The 17580-nt window shown below is 28.5% G+C and overlaps 2 protein-coding genes across 2 annotated transcripts; both read left to right on the forward strand.

Moving 5' to 3' along the window:
• The first annotated feature begins 6839 nt into the window (after positions 1–6839).
• On the forward strand, positions 6840–9958 carry LOC108466080 (ADP-ribosylation factor-like). The gene is made up of 7 exons (XM_053022719.1): positions 6840–7119; positions 8212–8368; positions 8460–8530; positions 8938–9057; positions 9159–9277; positions 9379–9460; positions 9530–9958. Exons 2-7 carry the CDS (start codon positions 8221–8223, stop codon positions 9533–9535), a joined length of 546 nt encoding a protein of 181 aa, XP_052878679.1. The 5' UTR covers positions 6840–7119; positions 8212–8220; the 3' UTR covers positions 9536–9958.
• A 2234-nt stretch (positions 9959–12192) lies between these two features.
• Positions 12193–14267, forward strand: LOC108465916 (pectinesterase-like). Its single transcript, XM_017766298.2, has 2 exons — positions 12193–13313; positions 13399–14267. The coding sequence occupies exons 1-2, from the start codon at positions 12338–12340 to the stop codon at positions 14094–14096; spliced, it is 1674 nt and encodes a 557-aa protein (XP_017621787.2). The 5' UTR covers positions 12193–12337; the 3' UTR covers positions 14097–14267.
• The last annotated feature ends 3313 nt before the right edge of the window (positions 14268–17580 follow it).

Consider the following 17580-nt stretch of genomic DNA (forward strand, 5'->3'; position numbering starts at 1 on the left):
AATTAACTATTTATAAAAATAGATGACTTGTGTAAAAATTAAGATCTATGTTTATGATTTGTAAACATAAATTGTGTTAATATGTCATATAAGTTCAACATGACTCTAATTCGACTTAACTCATAAATATTTTTATTAATAATTAAATAAATAAAATTGAATTATATGCTAATTAATATAAAAATTATTTTTAAAAAGTACCCATGAGATTCTGCACTATAAAAGTTGAAATTTTATAGTGGATTATCACTCAAGTTTTTATGTTAGTGTGGTTAAAATTTTTACCGTAAAATCAAAATTTTGGTCTAAAAATAATTTGATTAAAATTTAAAATTAAAGATAAAAAAATTAAGGCCAAAGTGATAAAAGTTAAAATTAAGAATTAAATTTATCATTATGCCTAAAAATAATAAAAGAATAACTCCATGATTTGATTAAATTATTTGCAATTTAATCCTTTTCCAAACATTGATTCTCACTTTTCTCTTCTTTTTTTTTTTTTTTTCAGGTCTCTTTTTCCTTTTCAGATTCAACACTTTCATGTCTCTTTTATAACACTTTGATTCATGTTCAACATGATTAAAGAAAAATAAAATAAAATAAAACTAAAAGCCCAATAAAGCTTACAATTATGCAAATTAAAAAGAAAAAACTGAGGAAGATTTACATTTCCTAGAATAAAAGTAAATCTAAGACAAAGTATTCATTCTTTATTACAATCTTTTATACTGCTTTTTATCTATTTCTAAATTTTATAATAAGAAGAATAATAATAAATTTAATTCTTTTGATCATTGAATTTTAATTTTAATTTTGTTAAAATACGATTTTTGAATGGGAAATTTGACTGGATTGTTTAAATTTTAACAATAGTAATATGGAAGTTAGTATGAATGTTTATATATATTTTATTGTAAACGCATAATTTTTTCATGAAGTAATCGTGAATTATTATAAAGATTGTCAAATTAGCATCGTTAACATTTTAATAGTAGAATTAAATTTTCTATTCAAAATTATTAATTTAATTAAAATTTGAAGATTAAAAATATAAATATTAAAAGGAAAAATTATTATTATGGCTGATTAAAATTGTATGGCTAAGACACAAACACCTAACAATAAGTGGTAGGTCCTTTAATGATGGAGATATGTCTCCTTTTACATGGATTGCATCACTTCTATATTCTATGAATCATTAATCATGTTCATGTTTCAATTCCAAAAGTTTTAAAAAAAGTACCAACTTATGATTGATTAAGAAACTTGCAATGCAGACCAATTAGAGTGGTGTCTGTTTGTTGAAATGATTAGTGTTTCATCGTAATCTATAATTTGTTTTCTTTTTAGTTTTATACATCTCTTAATATTGATTTGTAAGGATATTAGTTTGAATTACAGTGTTGATTAGTTTGAATTAGAGTGTTGATGGGTCGGTTCATGTTTAACTCTAACCTATATAAGGTATTTAGATCAATTTTTTGAGTTTAGATCTGGTTCGAAAATGGGTTTATTTTTTTTGTTCAAGTTTGACTCAATTTCGTCCATATTTGAATTTTTAAATTAATTTTATTTTAAAATATTTTAAAAATTATATAATACACTAATGCACTAAAAATGTTAAAATAAAATTTTCTAACGCATTAAAAATACATTACAAAATGCTACTATAAATATAATAAATGTTTTATTGTATTAAATATAATTTTTTAAAATTTATATTTTGGGTTAGGTTATTTAGTAGGGTAAGTTTTTTTTTTTTTAAATTTTGGATAATGGGTTTAATTGTTATTGAATTAGTAATTTAATATATATAATCAATAGGATTATTTTTTAAAACATAATATATTTGGGTTAGGCCGGGCCGAGCTTAGGCTAACAAAATATTGCACAAGGCCCGACCCATATAGAAAATTGACCTTAAATTTTACCCAAACTTATTTTTCAGGCCTCATATTTTTGTTTAAACCTTCTCATTTTTCAAACAGAATTTTAAGCCTAAACTAATGGTCCAATCCATTAACAAGTCTAATTTGAATATAAAAAAATGCATATAAAAATAATAAAACTTTGAATACTTTTAAGAATGTGATTTTAATTTATATTTTAAGATGTGACCAATAAATTGAATGGTGTCATGACAATTAATGTTAATCAAGGCCTTGCTTCACTTCTGGTGTAAATATTTGCCTCATGGCACAACATGCCTGCAATAATATTTGGAGGCCCCCTTGTACCAACAAGAAGCTATATATTAATGGATCCTCAAAGGTTAAGTTATTGTTTAAAATAAAAACGAAACCATCAAAGAGAAAGGGAAAGCAAATCAATTCATTTCACATCTTATTATATACAAAATTTAAGCTTATCATATCATTTTATAATTGGTGAAGAAATGCCTGTAAGGAGGTATTGTCTGTTTCAAAAGTGAAGATGACTTTTGTATCTTCATTTTTCTGAAGAAAACGTCTCATGAAAGGATAATGACACTTGTTATATGTGACTACAGTTAATCTATGTAGAACATTTTCTCCCACAATATAGTTAACAAAATACATAGATATGAAGATAAAATTGTTCATTACCTTTAAGCTTATGTAAAGCTAATGAGGTCTTAATGTTGTTGGTTAAAACAAAAGTTTGGGTTCTTCAACACCTAAGTTGCTGGGTAGAGGTAAAGATAGGGGCGGATGGTAGTGGTCATAGTCTCCCAAAAATGAAAAATATTTATATAGCCCTTCATCTTTTATGAAATTATATGTTAATATAATGTTAAAATTGACACTTTATCCTTCCAAAGTTTTATTCATTTCTATACCCCTAAAACAATTTTCTAGCTTAGTCATTGTTTGTGGGTCTTATTCCCAAAAATGTACATATGCATAGATAGGTTTTATCCTGTCCTTTGTCCGCTATGGCCTATGCTTTAATAGGTCTGATTCCAAGCTATAATTACTCGGACATGTATTTTTTGTTATATTGTACTTGTAAGTATAGTATATTTTTAATAATAAAATTGAAAAGAAAAAGCACTTCTACAAGAGTACTAGACTGATCATAGGCCGAGCAGAGCTAGGCCGATGTAGAATTTTAGGCACGTTTTTTAGGCCTAGGCTCGAACTGACCTAAAAAATGGGCCTAAATTTTTCCCAAGCCTGACCCGACACGATCGTAATAATTTTTTTAGATTTTTAATATAAAAAAATTTTAAAAAATATAATGCGTCAAATATATTAAAAATATTAAAATAAATATTTAACAACAAATTAAAAATACAAAAAAGAAGTATAGGTATGTGATTTGGGCTTGACTTAGGTCAAAAAAATTTTGCACAAGGCCCAACCTATTTAGAAAACGGGCCTTATTATTTGTCTAAAGTTATTTTTCGAGTCTATATTTTTACCTAAATCCTTTCACTTTTTAAACGAACCTTAAGTCTGGATGAATAACCTGATCCATGATCAAGTTTAAAGACTACAATGGAGGCAATAGTATATTGTAATTCACATTGTGATTGAAACAAGGGGTTTCATATCAACTAGCTAGGCTTAGCAGTCTTAGCCCGGACGTTTACTGTTGGTCTAACTTTACATTAATGGGCTTCTATAATAGGTCCATAATCCATCGAAAAGTCTTCAACTTCAAGCCGTGGTTCAAAACCCTGAATGGACAGGCTACAGCATATCGACCAAAAATCCCACCTATCCTTCCTTTCATCTCCTTGTTCTTCATCGACCAAACATGGTTACTAGAACTATACAACTGATGTTGCATTCTACTTTAGAATTCGATCATAAGAATTTTGGTTTGTGTTATTCTTGGTAAAAGTATCATAAAAGTTGAGTTTTATTACATTTTCCTCCTTTATTTAAAAAATAAATACATTAATCCATTAAAGAGTAAATTGATAATTTTTATTAAAAATTTAATTTATTTTTATTATTAAAATTTGACATGACTGATGAAATAGCTAAACAATTACTCATGAGGTAACATATATATCATGTTAGGGGCCTTGCCCCCTCAAATGGAAAAACTATCCTTTTAGTCCCCTAGTAAATGATAGAATTAAAAGTTATTATGTAGTAAAATTACACTTTGGTCTTTCCAAAAATGAAAAGATTTTTATTTGGTCCTTTAGAAAATGATGAATTCATAAATTAATACAAGATAAAAAAAAGTACACTTTAACCTCAAAAAAAAATATAATTCAATTCGAGCCCCTTAAAAAATTATTTTGGATTCACCTCTGCATACAAGAACCAATTAAGAGTAAAAATAGATGAAATTTTTAACAGAATGATCGATTTGCTCTTTGAATTAATGTACAATAACTAATCAATCTATTTTTTAAGTAACAAAGATAAAATGTAATCTAATTCCTAGAACAAAAGCATCCATGATAGTTTTACCTACTAAATTAATAATGCCTTTAACAATTTGTAGGCACATTATCCAGGAAGCTTGTGGTATTTGCCATTGTTGTATAGTATTTGTATTATCTGATAGTGAATGAAAAAGGTTAATGGACAAGAGACCATTCATGAAGTTATCACACTGCAATTTGTTGATATATTTGAAACAATCAAGAAGATTATGCCTTTTTTTTTTTGTAGCTTTAGTTGAACAGTCCTTGTGCTTAAAAGGTAGTAGGTGGAGAAATCCATGTAGAAGAAGACAACAATTGTTGACTAGTGTTTTTCTCAGGAAATTAATTAGCAGCCCCAGTGGTGTGAGGTGGCCTATCCTTTTAGATTTAGGATCTATTGGCCTGGTAAAGATTTTTGTTTATTTTAGAAATAGTTAAAATGATCTATCTTATATACTGGGATCCATTCCTTAAAAACTATAATTTAAAAATAAGGTAAATTACTTTCACGGTAATCAATCTATTCATAAGTTTTACACTTCGATTATTAAATTATTTAAAGGTTACATTTTAATCATCAACTTTAAAAGATTTTAAAATAATTATTAGATTTTAAAAGATTTTAAAATAACTTTGCTCCTTATTTTTATTGAGTAATTGGATCATAGGCCTATCACACATACCCAGTATTATAACTCGCCTGTTCAATGTGAAAATAATGGGAAAAAACGCACTGAAATAATGGGCCAACAGGATTTGGACCATGCGTTTTTAACTTGTCGTAAGGCAATGGAAGTTGGGGCATTTGCAGGGGTCCATATTCCTCTCCATTTGTTTATTGTTTCTCTGCTGCAACTTGATGATAATGCTATGACTAGAGGCCCTGTTATACTATGGAGTCTTTTGGTTTCATACAAACTTATATTCCACTCAATTTTTATATATTATATTAATTTAATCTTAATTTTTAAAACTTAATCTCTAAAATTACAAATAGTTTCAAAAATAAATGTTGAGTATCAATTTGAGACCATTTGCAAATTTTGAGGGTCAACAATACAAATTGTTACCTAATTATGCTCATGATTCTGTTTTAATCACTTTACTTTAAAAAATTTTAATTTAATCTCTAATGTTCGAATTCGTTTCTATTTTGGTCACCCGTCGTTAAATTGATAATGGAAAGCCTTTTTTTAACTAACATTATAACACGTTTACTCCTCAATACTTACATATTCTATCAATTTGATCCCCAAACTTCCTAACCAAATATTTCAGCTTTTAAAATAGAGGCATGCCACATCTATTAATTATTTTATTTATGGTTGAAATTATCTAATTCGCACGTAATTCTTTTTGTTTATATTTTTAAGAAATTTTAACTAAACACTATTAAAAATAATATAAAATAAAAATTTAAAAGTATAATATATAATAAAATTATATAAATAATTTAATATTTGTAAAATAATTTTTCACTCTAACTAGCATAATTTCAATTTTAATTACTTTGATAAATGATTTGCAGTGATCATTATTGCTTATTGTGGATTTAAAATTAATAAAAATAGTTAAAAACAAATAGAACATGTATAATCTCTTAATTAGTTTATAAGATTTTAAAAATCATTATAAATGTAACAAAAGGAAATTCAATTAATTCTTTCACATTTTTTTCTTATGAAAAAATTAAATGTTCATAGTTTTTCTTATATAATTATTGATTGAATAATTGGATATTTTAAAATCATATTTTTTTAACTCTAGATTTAACTTTTAATTTCAAAGACCAACTTCGAGGACTATTTTATACACTTTGAATGAAATATCATCATTTAACAATAAGAGTAAATCTAAATTATTTTTTAAATGTTTCTTCATTTTCTTTAGCCAAGATTTTATCAATAAAAGGGTTATAAATATTGTATTTAGAATTAAAAATGAAAAAAAAAGAAAAGAAAATAAAGTTTCAAGATAAACTTATTGATATTAGGAACTGGCTTGGAAAATGACTCATCAATTAAGAAAAGTTTTTATTTTTTATTTTTGGATTTTGTAAATTTATAGATGTGGAATGCCTCTGTTTAAACTGAAAGTTTTGGTTAGAAAATTTGAGGATCAAATTGATAAAATTTGTAAATTTGAAGGGTTAAATTTATTGAATTACTTAGAATTTGGATCGAATTGATAGAATATATAAGTATTGAGGACTAAATATGTTATGCCAGTTAGAAAAATACTTTCCATTATCGATTTAATGAAATGTGACCACAGCTAAAATGAATTCAAACGTTAGTACTTAAATTAAAAAATTTTAAAGTTGGGTGACCAAACAGAAATGAGGACATAGTTGGGGGACCATTTGTACGGTTTACCCAAAAATAAAATATTTTTTAACATTTGTCCACGTGGATTAAAACTTAAAACGATATTTAAAAATCTATCAACCGACCTCCCATTCGCCCAACTGACAGCGATTCTAAAACGCGTGCAAATCAAGCGTCGTCATAACGGCGTCATAAGGGACGAAGCTAACCAATGGCTGAAAATTTTTGAAAATTCAAAATGGGAAGACGGCGTTCCGTTAAGATACGATCCCTTTTTGAGATCTATAAATAGTTAAATTGCTCGGAGCTTTAACTCCGTGTAAAATAACACTAAAGGACGGTTCCTTTGATTTCGAGAGTAGATATTCGCTCGCTTCTCTCTTTCGTCGAACTCCGCGTAATAATCGCTCATATTTCTCGCAGGTAAATTTCCATCTCTCTTTCTCAAATTTCCTCAAATATTTTTCTTTTCTCACTTTGTTTTATATATCTCTCCCGATCTGCATCTTACTTCTTTTTCTAAAGAATTTTTCTTTTAAGATTTGACTTCAATTTTGTTTCGAAATTGTTGTGTCAAATCTTTTGAATTTTCAATCTTCGCGCAGTTTAATCTGATCTAAATCTGGGAAGCGTCTGAGTTCGTTCGTTTGCTCAGATTTGTATTTCTCGAATTGAATTTATGTTTGTTATAGATTGGATTTAGATTTCTCCTTTAAGTGTTGATCTGCTCAGAAATTGGTGTGTCAAATCTTTTGAATTCTGAATTATTCGCGTAGTGGTATCTGATCTGAATCTCTGATCTTGAGTTCATTGGTTTGCTTAGATTTGTAATTCTCGAATTGAATTTATGTTTGTTACAGATTGGATTTAGATTATTTTCTACATGTTACTCTGCTCAGAAATTGTTGTGTCAAATCATTTTGAATTATTCGAGTAGTGTCACCTGATCTAAATCTCGGAAGTGAGCTCGTTGGTTTGCTCAGATTTGTATTTTTCGAATTGAATTTATGTTTGTTACAGATTGGATTTAGATTATCTTCTTTTGGTTGATCTGCTCAGAAATTGTCGTGTCAAATCTTTTGAATTTTGAATTATTCGCGTAGTGTCATCTGATCTAATTCTCAGAAGCGTCGCGAGTTCCTTGGTTTGCTCGGATTTGTATTTCTCTATTTGAATTTATGTTTGTTACGGATTGGATTTAGCTTCTTTTTATGTGTTGATCTGCTCAGAAATTGTGTCAAATATTTTGAATTTTGGACAATTTACGTAGTCTTATCTGATCAGAATCTCAGAAGCGACTTGAGCTCGTTGGTTTGCTCAGATTTGTATATCTCGAAATGAATTTATGTTTGTTACAGATTGGACTTGGGTTTTTTTATGTGTTGATCTGGTCAAATTCTGTTTGGCTTCAAATCATTCCTCGAACAATCTTAATTTTGTTTTGAATTTTGTTCGTTGGATCTGCTTTTTTATTTTCAAATTAAATTTGATGATTTGCAATTTGGTGTTTGGCAGACGTGAAGAATGGGGCTGTCTTTCACAAAGCTGTTCAGCCGGCTTTTTGCCAAGAAGGAGATGCGTATATTGATGGTTGGACTTGATGCTGCTGGTAAAACCACCATTCTTTACAAGCTCAAGTTGGGAGAGATTGTCACCACAATTCCAACCATTGGTAAGTCAATGATTTGCCCCATGAAGTTGTAACATTTTTTTTTCGTTCATTTGAGTTTATTTCAAATTGAGATAACATTATAATCTTGTAGGTTTCAATGTGGAAACTGTGGAATACAAGAACATCAGCTTTACTGTCTGGGATGTTGGTGGCCAGGACAAGGTAACTAGTTTTAGTTTTTATTCAAACATATCACCATTTGTTAAGATTAAAGATTGCATGAAAGGAAAATCTGGTGTCTCTTTTGATGTGTTCTATTTATTGCATTCTTACCATAGCTTGTAAAAGGGGATAATTATGGATGGGATTTTTTGCTTTCATATATTCTATGAGCAATTATCTTGACTACCTGAATATGGTGTTGTTCCGATAAAGGTAAAACACATGTTTGATGTCTGTTAAGTATATGCATAGGTTGATTGTGAGCGGTTAACATTGGTGTTTATGTTTTGAGTACATCTTAGATCTTGTTAGATCTGTTGGATTTATAAACAAAGTGCTTATGGAATTTGTTCATCTCAATTATACACCTTGCTTCTTTTTTTTTTTTTTTTTGACTTTCTTCAAAGATTCGTCCATTGTGGAGGCATTACTTCCAAAACACACAAGGACTCATTTTTGTGGTTGATAGCAATGATCGTGATCGTGTGGTCGAAGCCAGGGATGAGTTGCACAGGATGTTGAACGAGGTACTTGAGTACAAATTTTCTTATTACTGGTACAATGATTCCAAAGAAACTATGGTTGCGAATTTACTAAAAACATATTATTATTTTATGTTCATTAACAGGATGAGTTGAGGGATGCTGTGCTGCTGGTATTTGCAAACAAGCAAGATCTTCCAAATGCTATGAATGCTGCCGAGATCACTGACAAGCTTGGCCTTCATTCTCTCCGTCAGCGCCACTGGTAAGATGAGCAGTTGTCTTCATCTCTCTCGCTGTCTTTATCTGACCCTCTCTGTTCAAAAATCCATGTCACCCTCTATAATATATATATATGTTTTGCAGGTACATACAGAGCACATGTGCCACTTCCGGTGAAGGACTGTATGAGGGACTGGATTGGCTCTCAAACAACATTGCGAACAAGGTAAGTTCATGCAAATCATGCTGATTATACCTTCTGTTTGTTTGTGCTGATAAATTTACATGATTGCAGGCTTAAATGAAACAATTGAACCGACGGTCACACTAACAATGGCCCCATTTTGATGTTCTGGATGTCCATCTCGTTCAAGTGTTCTGGCTTTCTTTTTTTATATTTCTTATTCCCTGCAAACATTACCCATTTGTCACTTGTAGTTTAAAGAATAATTTGAGTAAATTTCGATTTCCTTTGTTGTATTACCTCCATAGCTGCAAAAGGAAAGAAAAAGGTTTTCTCCTAGTTTGGGGCAGTTTCTACGTTGTGGCAAAATTATATACATAATCTAGTACATCTTATGTTGAAGCAGTACATATATCTTGATGAATCCCAAGGTTTTGTGGCTTTGGAGAATGCTTTGGAGAATGGATTTGATATGCTCCAAAATTTGATGAAAATTTATATATTCAATTGTAAGAGTGGTTTTGTTTTCTTTTTCTTCAATTTTTTTTTTTAATTCACAATGTCTGTTTTTTTTTTATGTTTAATCATTAAATTAACAAAAATTTTCATTTTTACCTCTTAATTTATGAATGCGCACAGGTGTGTTAACATACTCGACAGTTTCAATTAAGTAAAAAGAATAGAATTAAAACAGCAAAATATAAGAATGATAATATTGCTTGGTATTAATAAAATATTATTATATCAAATCGTGCCAAATATTATTATATTTATAATAATTTTTAATTTTAATTTCTAAAAATATTAAAATATTTATCTCAAATATTATAATTTTAATATTATACAACATACATATTTATTAATAATATATGATAAATATTAATATAATTAATTATTTTAGTAAAATCATTTAATATTATAATTTTATTTTATAATAAATTTAAATTTTAAAATTTAAATAATATTTTAATATTTTATTAAAATATTTTAATAATAAATATTTAGCTTATAATTTATAAATATTTAGTAGTAAATGTTTAATAATATAAAATATGAATATATTTACTAATATTAATCCTAAAGCCACGAGTCAAATCATGCATCGACTTAATTGAGAAATGATAAAAATCTTATTTTATAAAATATAATTTTATCATTTCATATATTTTAAATAGGATATATAAATATAAATACATATAATAATCCTAGCCTTTATAGGATTCCACGTTTGTTATAGTATTCAACCAAAGACTCATTTATTAATTTTATTATTTTTAAAATATATTTATCACTCTATTTGTTATACCATTGAACCAAAGATTCGTATATTTATCATGGGTATGCCATAATCTAATTTAATAATACAAATACAAGTAGTTTTAGAAATCTTGTTTATCTATACTTATTATAAAACCTTTGGTGAGAGGGTGTCACGAGTTAATCGGATACCAACTTAGTTAAGAAAAGACAAAAATATTCTCACATTACAAAGTAAATTGTATTATTTTGAAAGTGTTTATTTATTTTTATCATTTTATATATTTTATATAGAAAAAAACAAACAAACATAATAAGATACTATTGAGTCTTTTATATATAATGCAATTATCTTGTAGGTAGTAGAGTAAAAAAACTTAACGAACGAGTCTAAGATACTACTAAGTCTTTTTATTATTAATAGATCATGATAGATCTACAACGTGGTGGAAAAAATTATGTAATAAATATATGTATAAAAATGGATATAAAAACAAATGAGGCTCTAGTTAAAAGGGTAAATTTGAGATATTTAAAACAATGTTGTCTTATGTTTAAATCCTATCACGTGTATATATTCTAGATTTTATATAAAAATATAAAACGATATAAATATCCTCATAATAATATTTCTTACTTTGTGAAATGAATAAGTTTTGATAATTTCACAATTTAGTTGAAACCTAATTGATAGGTGACACCAACTCAAAAACATTTAAATAATAGTATAAGTTTTAAGAAAATTATTATTTACTACATTTAAGGACAAATGACCACATAATTCTTACTTGTGGACTTTTATATTATTATTTAATTTTACTCTTTTGACACAAAACAATAATTTTATAATATGATGGTTTAAATAAAAATTACTTTTTGGAAAATATTTGGAACATTGTGAATGAAAATTTTAAGATGATGATAAGTATTTTATAGGGTATAGTAAAATATTAAAATAAATAAATGACAATTTTAAGTCAATTTGTGAAATTAAAAATTACATTGTTAATATACTAAATATTAACCTATTTTTTATGTGAAAGAAAATACATTGGTTTTAAAAAATCAATAGTAATATATTGAAGTCGTCTCATCTTAAATGAGTTTACTTTATACCGTTTCTTTTATGTTAAAAAAATATATTAAAATGATTATTACGTAAGGTAAGATTTGGATATGAGTATTAAAAAATTTAATATCTTCGACTTAACAAACAATACAAAACAATACAATACTATGGTGATAGTGATTTCTTTTGGTTTTTTTTTTTTATATAAAATATAGGGATGAGCGAAGAACAAATTTTATGTTTGGTATAAAGTGAAAACCGATCCTAGTTAAACGTTGTGTCTCAAATCATGAAATTCAACGCAATCCACAAAGAAAAATGGGATAAAAACCACTCAATCTTGTAACCTTCTATTTCCATATATCCATAAAAAATAAACAAAGAAACCCTAATTTTAGACCTTCCCACTTTGCTATAAATCGCAACATGCATCGTCGATTCCATCAAACAAATGAACAAAGAATAACTTTTAATTAGACCCTTTCTTCCATCCGAGTCCCTTTTTAAGTGTTTGGGAATCGGATTGTTGGGCTATATTTGCCAATTACCATAGTCAATCATAGCGAGAGAGAAATTTATTTTAGGGTAGATCAATGTCGGTCAAAGTAGTAATAACAGCGGTTTCCGTTATTCTTTTGGTGGGAGTCGTCGCTGGCTTTTTTGCCGTAATTCAACATCGAAAACACAGTGGTGGTACCGAATTATCTCTGCAAATGAAGGCTGTTTCTAATTTTTGTTCAGCTACAAGTTACAAAGAAGCTTGCCAAAAGTCCCTCAACTCTGTTAATAACACTGATCCTGAACAATTTATCAGTCGGTCGATTTTAGTGGCTGAAGAAGCTGTTAAGAAGTTCTTTAATTATTCCGACTCGTTGATTGTTAAGGCCAAGAATAATAGCAGGACTAAGATGGCTTTGGATGATTGTAAGGACATGATGAGCTATGCGGTTCAATCCCTTCAAGCATCGTACTCCGAGGTGGGTAATGCTCAATTGCACAGCATTTCTGACCGTGTATCGGATCTTAGGACCTGGTTAAGTGCTGTTATATCGTACCAGGAGTCTTGCTTGGATGGTTTTGAAAGTGATGAAATCATGAAAGAAAACATGACAATTGGCATTACTGATGCTAGAGAACTCACTTCCAATGCTTTGGCAATCGTGTCCAAGTTATCGGAAATTCTTTCAAAATTTGGTCTCCAACTTAAGGCTCCTAAGACATCCCGTAGACTTCTTTCCACAGGGAAAGATAAGTATCCATCGTGGTTCTCGAATGTAGACCGTAAGCTTTTGGCTAAAATTGATAATAGTAACATAAAACCAAATGCTATTGTGGCTATGGATGGAAGTGGCCATTTCAAGACCATTGCTGAAGCCCTAGCTGCAGCTCCCAAGCAATCCAATGTCCGTCATGTGATCTATGTTAAGGCTGGAGTCTATAAAGAATACATCACCGTGGACAAAAAAACCATTAACATCCTTATGTATGGTGATGGCCCAAGAAAGACTATAGTCACTGGTAATAAGAATTATGTCGACGGCACACCAACATGGAAAACTTCTACTTTTTGTAAGTTTCCAAAGGATCGAAACCAATTATTTCATCTTAAATCTCCCTAATAAATTTTTTGATTTCGTAAATTTTAATGATGCAGCTGCTATTGGAGATGGATTCATTTGTAGATCTATGGGTTTCCAAAACACTGCTGGTCCTTCGAAGCATCAGGCTGTGGCTCTTCGTATTCAATCTGATAGATCAGCGTTCTTTGATTGCCGAATGGATGGCAATCAAGACACATTGTACAATCATGCAAATCGTCAGTTTTTTCGCAACTGTGTCATTTCTGGAACCATTGACTTCATCTTTGGTGACTCCCCTACTCTTATCCAAAACACATTGATAATTGCAAGGAGACCAATGGATAATCAACTTAACACAGTGACCGCACAGGGCAAGTCCGATGCTAATGAGAACACCGGTACTGTAATCCAAAATTGCAGGATTGTCCCTGAGCAAATACTCTTTCCCGATAGGTTCAAGATTGCAACATACTTAGGCAGGCCATGGAAGCAATATTCTACAACTGTGGTCATGGAGTCCACTTTGGCAGACTTCATTCGGCCCGAGGGATGGACACCATGGGCTGGAGAAGCTTTCGAAGACACTCTTTATTATGCTGAGTACAATAACCGTGGCCCTGGTGCTAGTCTCGATAAGAGAGTTGACTGGAAGGGTTATCACAAGATCGATAAAAACACTGCTATGAGATTCACGGCTCAATCATTCCTTTTGAGTCGTGAGAATTGGTTGCCCCAAACTGGCATTCCTTACATAGCTGGTTTGAGATCTTGAAAACATTCCAGTGATAAACGTACAAAATAAATCTTTGCCGATGATGTATAGAATTAAGTTTGTAGACCTCAATTACGTTTAAATTATTTTTATTAATGTTTAAGGAAGTTGGTATAATTAGATACCGAGGGTTGAGATCTTGTGGATAGTAATTGATTTTCTTTTTTTGAAGTTACATCGTAATTAAATTGATACTAAGGGATGAAAATAAATAAAGAAAAACCCATTTTTAAATAAAATATATAAATACAAATTAATTAGGTTATAATATGCTATTAGTCCCACTATTTTGACAAAATTTGAGATTTACTCCATGTGTTTCAAAAGTTCAAAATTAAACATCTCAATCCAATCATTAAAATTAAGTAGTATTTTCTATTAAAATTTATTAACTTAGAATTTTGATTTAGTTGTCCTCTTATGACATGACATAAATTGACAAAAATAAATATTTAAATTGATAAATTTTGACAGAAACTATCAACGACGATAATAATTAGACTAAGATTTTTAAATTTAAAAGGTAGGAGGATTAAATTTTAACGTTTAAAATACAAGGACTAAATATCAAATTCTGTACATATACAAGGTCTAACAACACATTATGATATCAATATCATTCGTACCAACTGGAACATCTTAGTCCAATAGTCAATTGAAAAAAAAAAAAATCCAACTATTGCTTTAATGGTTGTACCAATGTGTTTCGGTTTGTATCGGCCCGTACCAATTGGTACAATATTTTTATATTTTAAATTGATTTTTAATATTTTCTATCTTAAATATTTAATTTTTAATAATTACATTTAAAATAAAATATAATCATTTAATTAAGTTATTAAACATAATTAATAAATTTAAATTTTATTATTTTCAAATAATTTTATGTATATAATTGAGATATATTTACACATATATGATTTAAATGAAAAAATTTAAAAATATAGGTAAACTCAAAATTATATATTGAAACATACCGGTATTAGTAAGTACCTAGATCGAACAAAGACTATGTTCATTGGTAGAGGTGAGCAAAATCGATTCAATTTGAAAATTCGAAAAAATTTAAATTTATAATTAAATAGTTCAAGCTATTTGAGTTAATTGAGTTATTCATATCAACTCGAATAAAAAATTAAGTTTTTCGATTTAACTTGAATATGAATTACACAATTTAAGCTGTAATAGCCCAAATTTAACCGGGCCTTAAAATCAAATGAAGGTAGATAAATAAATAAATATTTATTTAGTCCAAGTCCAGGTTACAAAGCCCAAACCCTACCGGCCCAAAACTTAAAATACTACCCGTATGACCCAAATTACACCCTCAAACCCGACCTAACCCACAATAGCTAACCCAATTCAAACATTACCCAGTAAGCCCCTTTTACCCTTGATCCGTATACATCAGTGGCCCAAGAAGCCCAATTAACTTAACAAAAACAGGAAACCCTAGGGTTTCCTGAACACTATCAGCCATAATCGCTTCGGAATATTCGGGAACGTCATCCGGTCCCCAAATCGAGGCCACCATCAAAGCACTGTCCCAAGGCCTTTCGATGCACCAGCTCGGCCACCGATCACGCCTCCACCAGTGGGCCGTGACTTTAGCATTGTGTTGTGCCTAGCGCAGTCACTATCAAGATCCTCGCAAATTACCTGCAAGAAAAGGAAAGAAACACAACAGATACGAAAAAACAAAAAGGGAAACTAAAGAGATTCAGCAGATCACAATCAAGGATATGATACAGTGGACAAAAAAAATCTTTGATTTCTTTCCAGTTTATGTAATCACAATAGTGGCTATAAAAGCCCGAAATCAAACCATTGTAAAGGACTGGATTTTTGAAAATAGAAATATACTTATATATTTGAAAATAGAAAATAGAAATATTTCAGATGATTTTTAGGCCTTAGTTTTGAATTATATAGCCCTAACAAAGGGACATCGTTTTAGCTTAGCCTAATAAGCTTAAAACGACGACGTTTTGAAGCCCCAGGATCCGCGTGTTGACCCGGTTACCCGGGGAGGATCCGCATGTTTTGAGAATTGGGCTAATTGCTCATTTGGTCCTCCTACTTTTTTATTATTCATAATTTCATTAATATTTATTTGTAATTTAGCCTTAATGTTTCAATTTCATTTCAATTTAACCCTCACAGTGTTTTAAAACCATATTAAGGGGAACGACGCCGTTTTGGAAAAAGGGTGATTTGCCCAATGAGTCCCTTTCGTTTTACGCGCGTTTTAAATTGGGTTTTAATTTAGTTTTATTTCTTTTAAATTCATCCCGTAATTTTGCTGCACTTTCAATTTAGCCCTATATATTCATTTTTATTATTCTATATATATATTTTTATATGTAGATATTGTTTTATTTTAAACCTTACTTTTATGTTATGTACTATAAGATTATTTTATCATATATTATTATTATTTATCGTATATTTTTTTCACAAATTATTATTATTATTATCATTATTTTTATATATTATTAATATATTTTTCTTGTATTATATATTTATTAATTATTTATATATATTGTCCTTACATATATACTTTCGTTATTTTATATTATATCTATTACAATTCTTATTTCCTATATATTCAAATTATATTTTATTATATAAAATTTATTTTTTATTCTATATTACTTATTATTATTTTTATATATGTTATGTATATTATATTATCCATTATATTATTTATTATTCATTATATTATTTAAAATTTTAAAATTTATAAATTGAATTATATTTTTAACTCATATTATACACATATTAAATTATCAATTATTTATTTATTATGTATTATTTTATTTTAAAATGATATTTTTATATTATGTGTTATTTTATAAATTCTTTTACATACTTTTTTTTAAAATTTTTAAAAAACCAATATATTTTATTATTCTTTCATAAATATTTTTGTTATTGTGTTTTATATATTGTATAGCAAATACTATTTTAAGATTATTATTAAAAATTATGTCATTATTTGTGTTACATGTATATTTTGTTAACAATAACCCATTTCATTTTATATATCATGTGTATATGTTATTTTATATTTATTATTTGATACTATATTTCATGAACATGTACATTAATATTGCATTATTTTTTGTGTATCATGCATTATTCAATTATTACTTTATATGTTTGTATATTTTGTCTATCCATTTTCAATACATGCTATATATATATCTTTGTATGCATATTGTTAATATTTGCCATGTATATGATTTTATGTATCTAATGTACGATTTTTATATTATTGTCACCATTCTGTTTAAATGCATGTATTATTTACCTACTACCATAATATGTTACTATGTATAATTTATAATACAATACAATTCCTCATGAATCATTTTTTTAAAAAAAACAAGGCCCAAAGTTTTCAAAAATATAAAGGCAATGCTTGGTGTTCGAAAATTTCGAGAAAGTAGTGCCCTAACTTATTGGGTTGCGACTTTTCTCG

This window comes from Gossypium arboreum, chromosome 12 (genome assembly GCF_025698485.1).
Source record: "Gossypium arboreum isolate Shixiya-1 chromosome 12, ASM2569848v2, whole genome shotgun sequence".
Lineage (NCBI taxonomy): Eukaryota > Viridiplantae > Streptophyta > Magnoliopsida > Malvales > Malvaceae > Gossypium > Gossypium arboreum.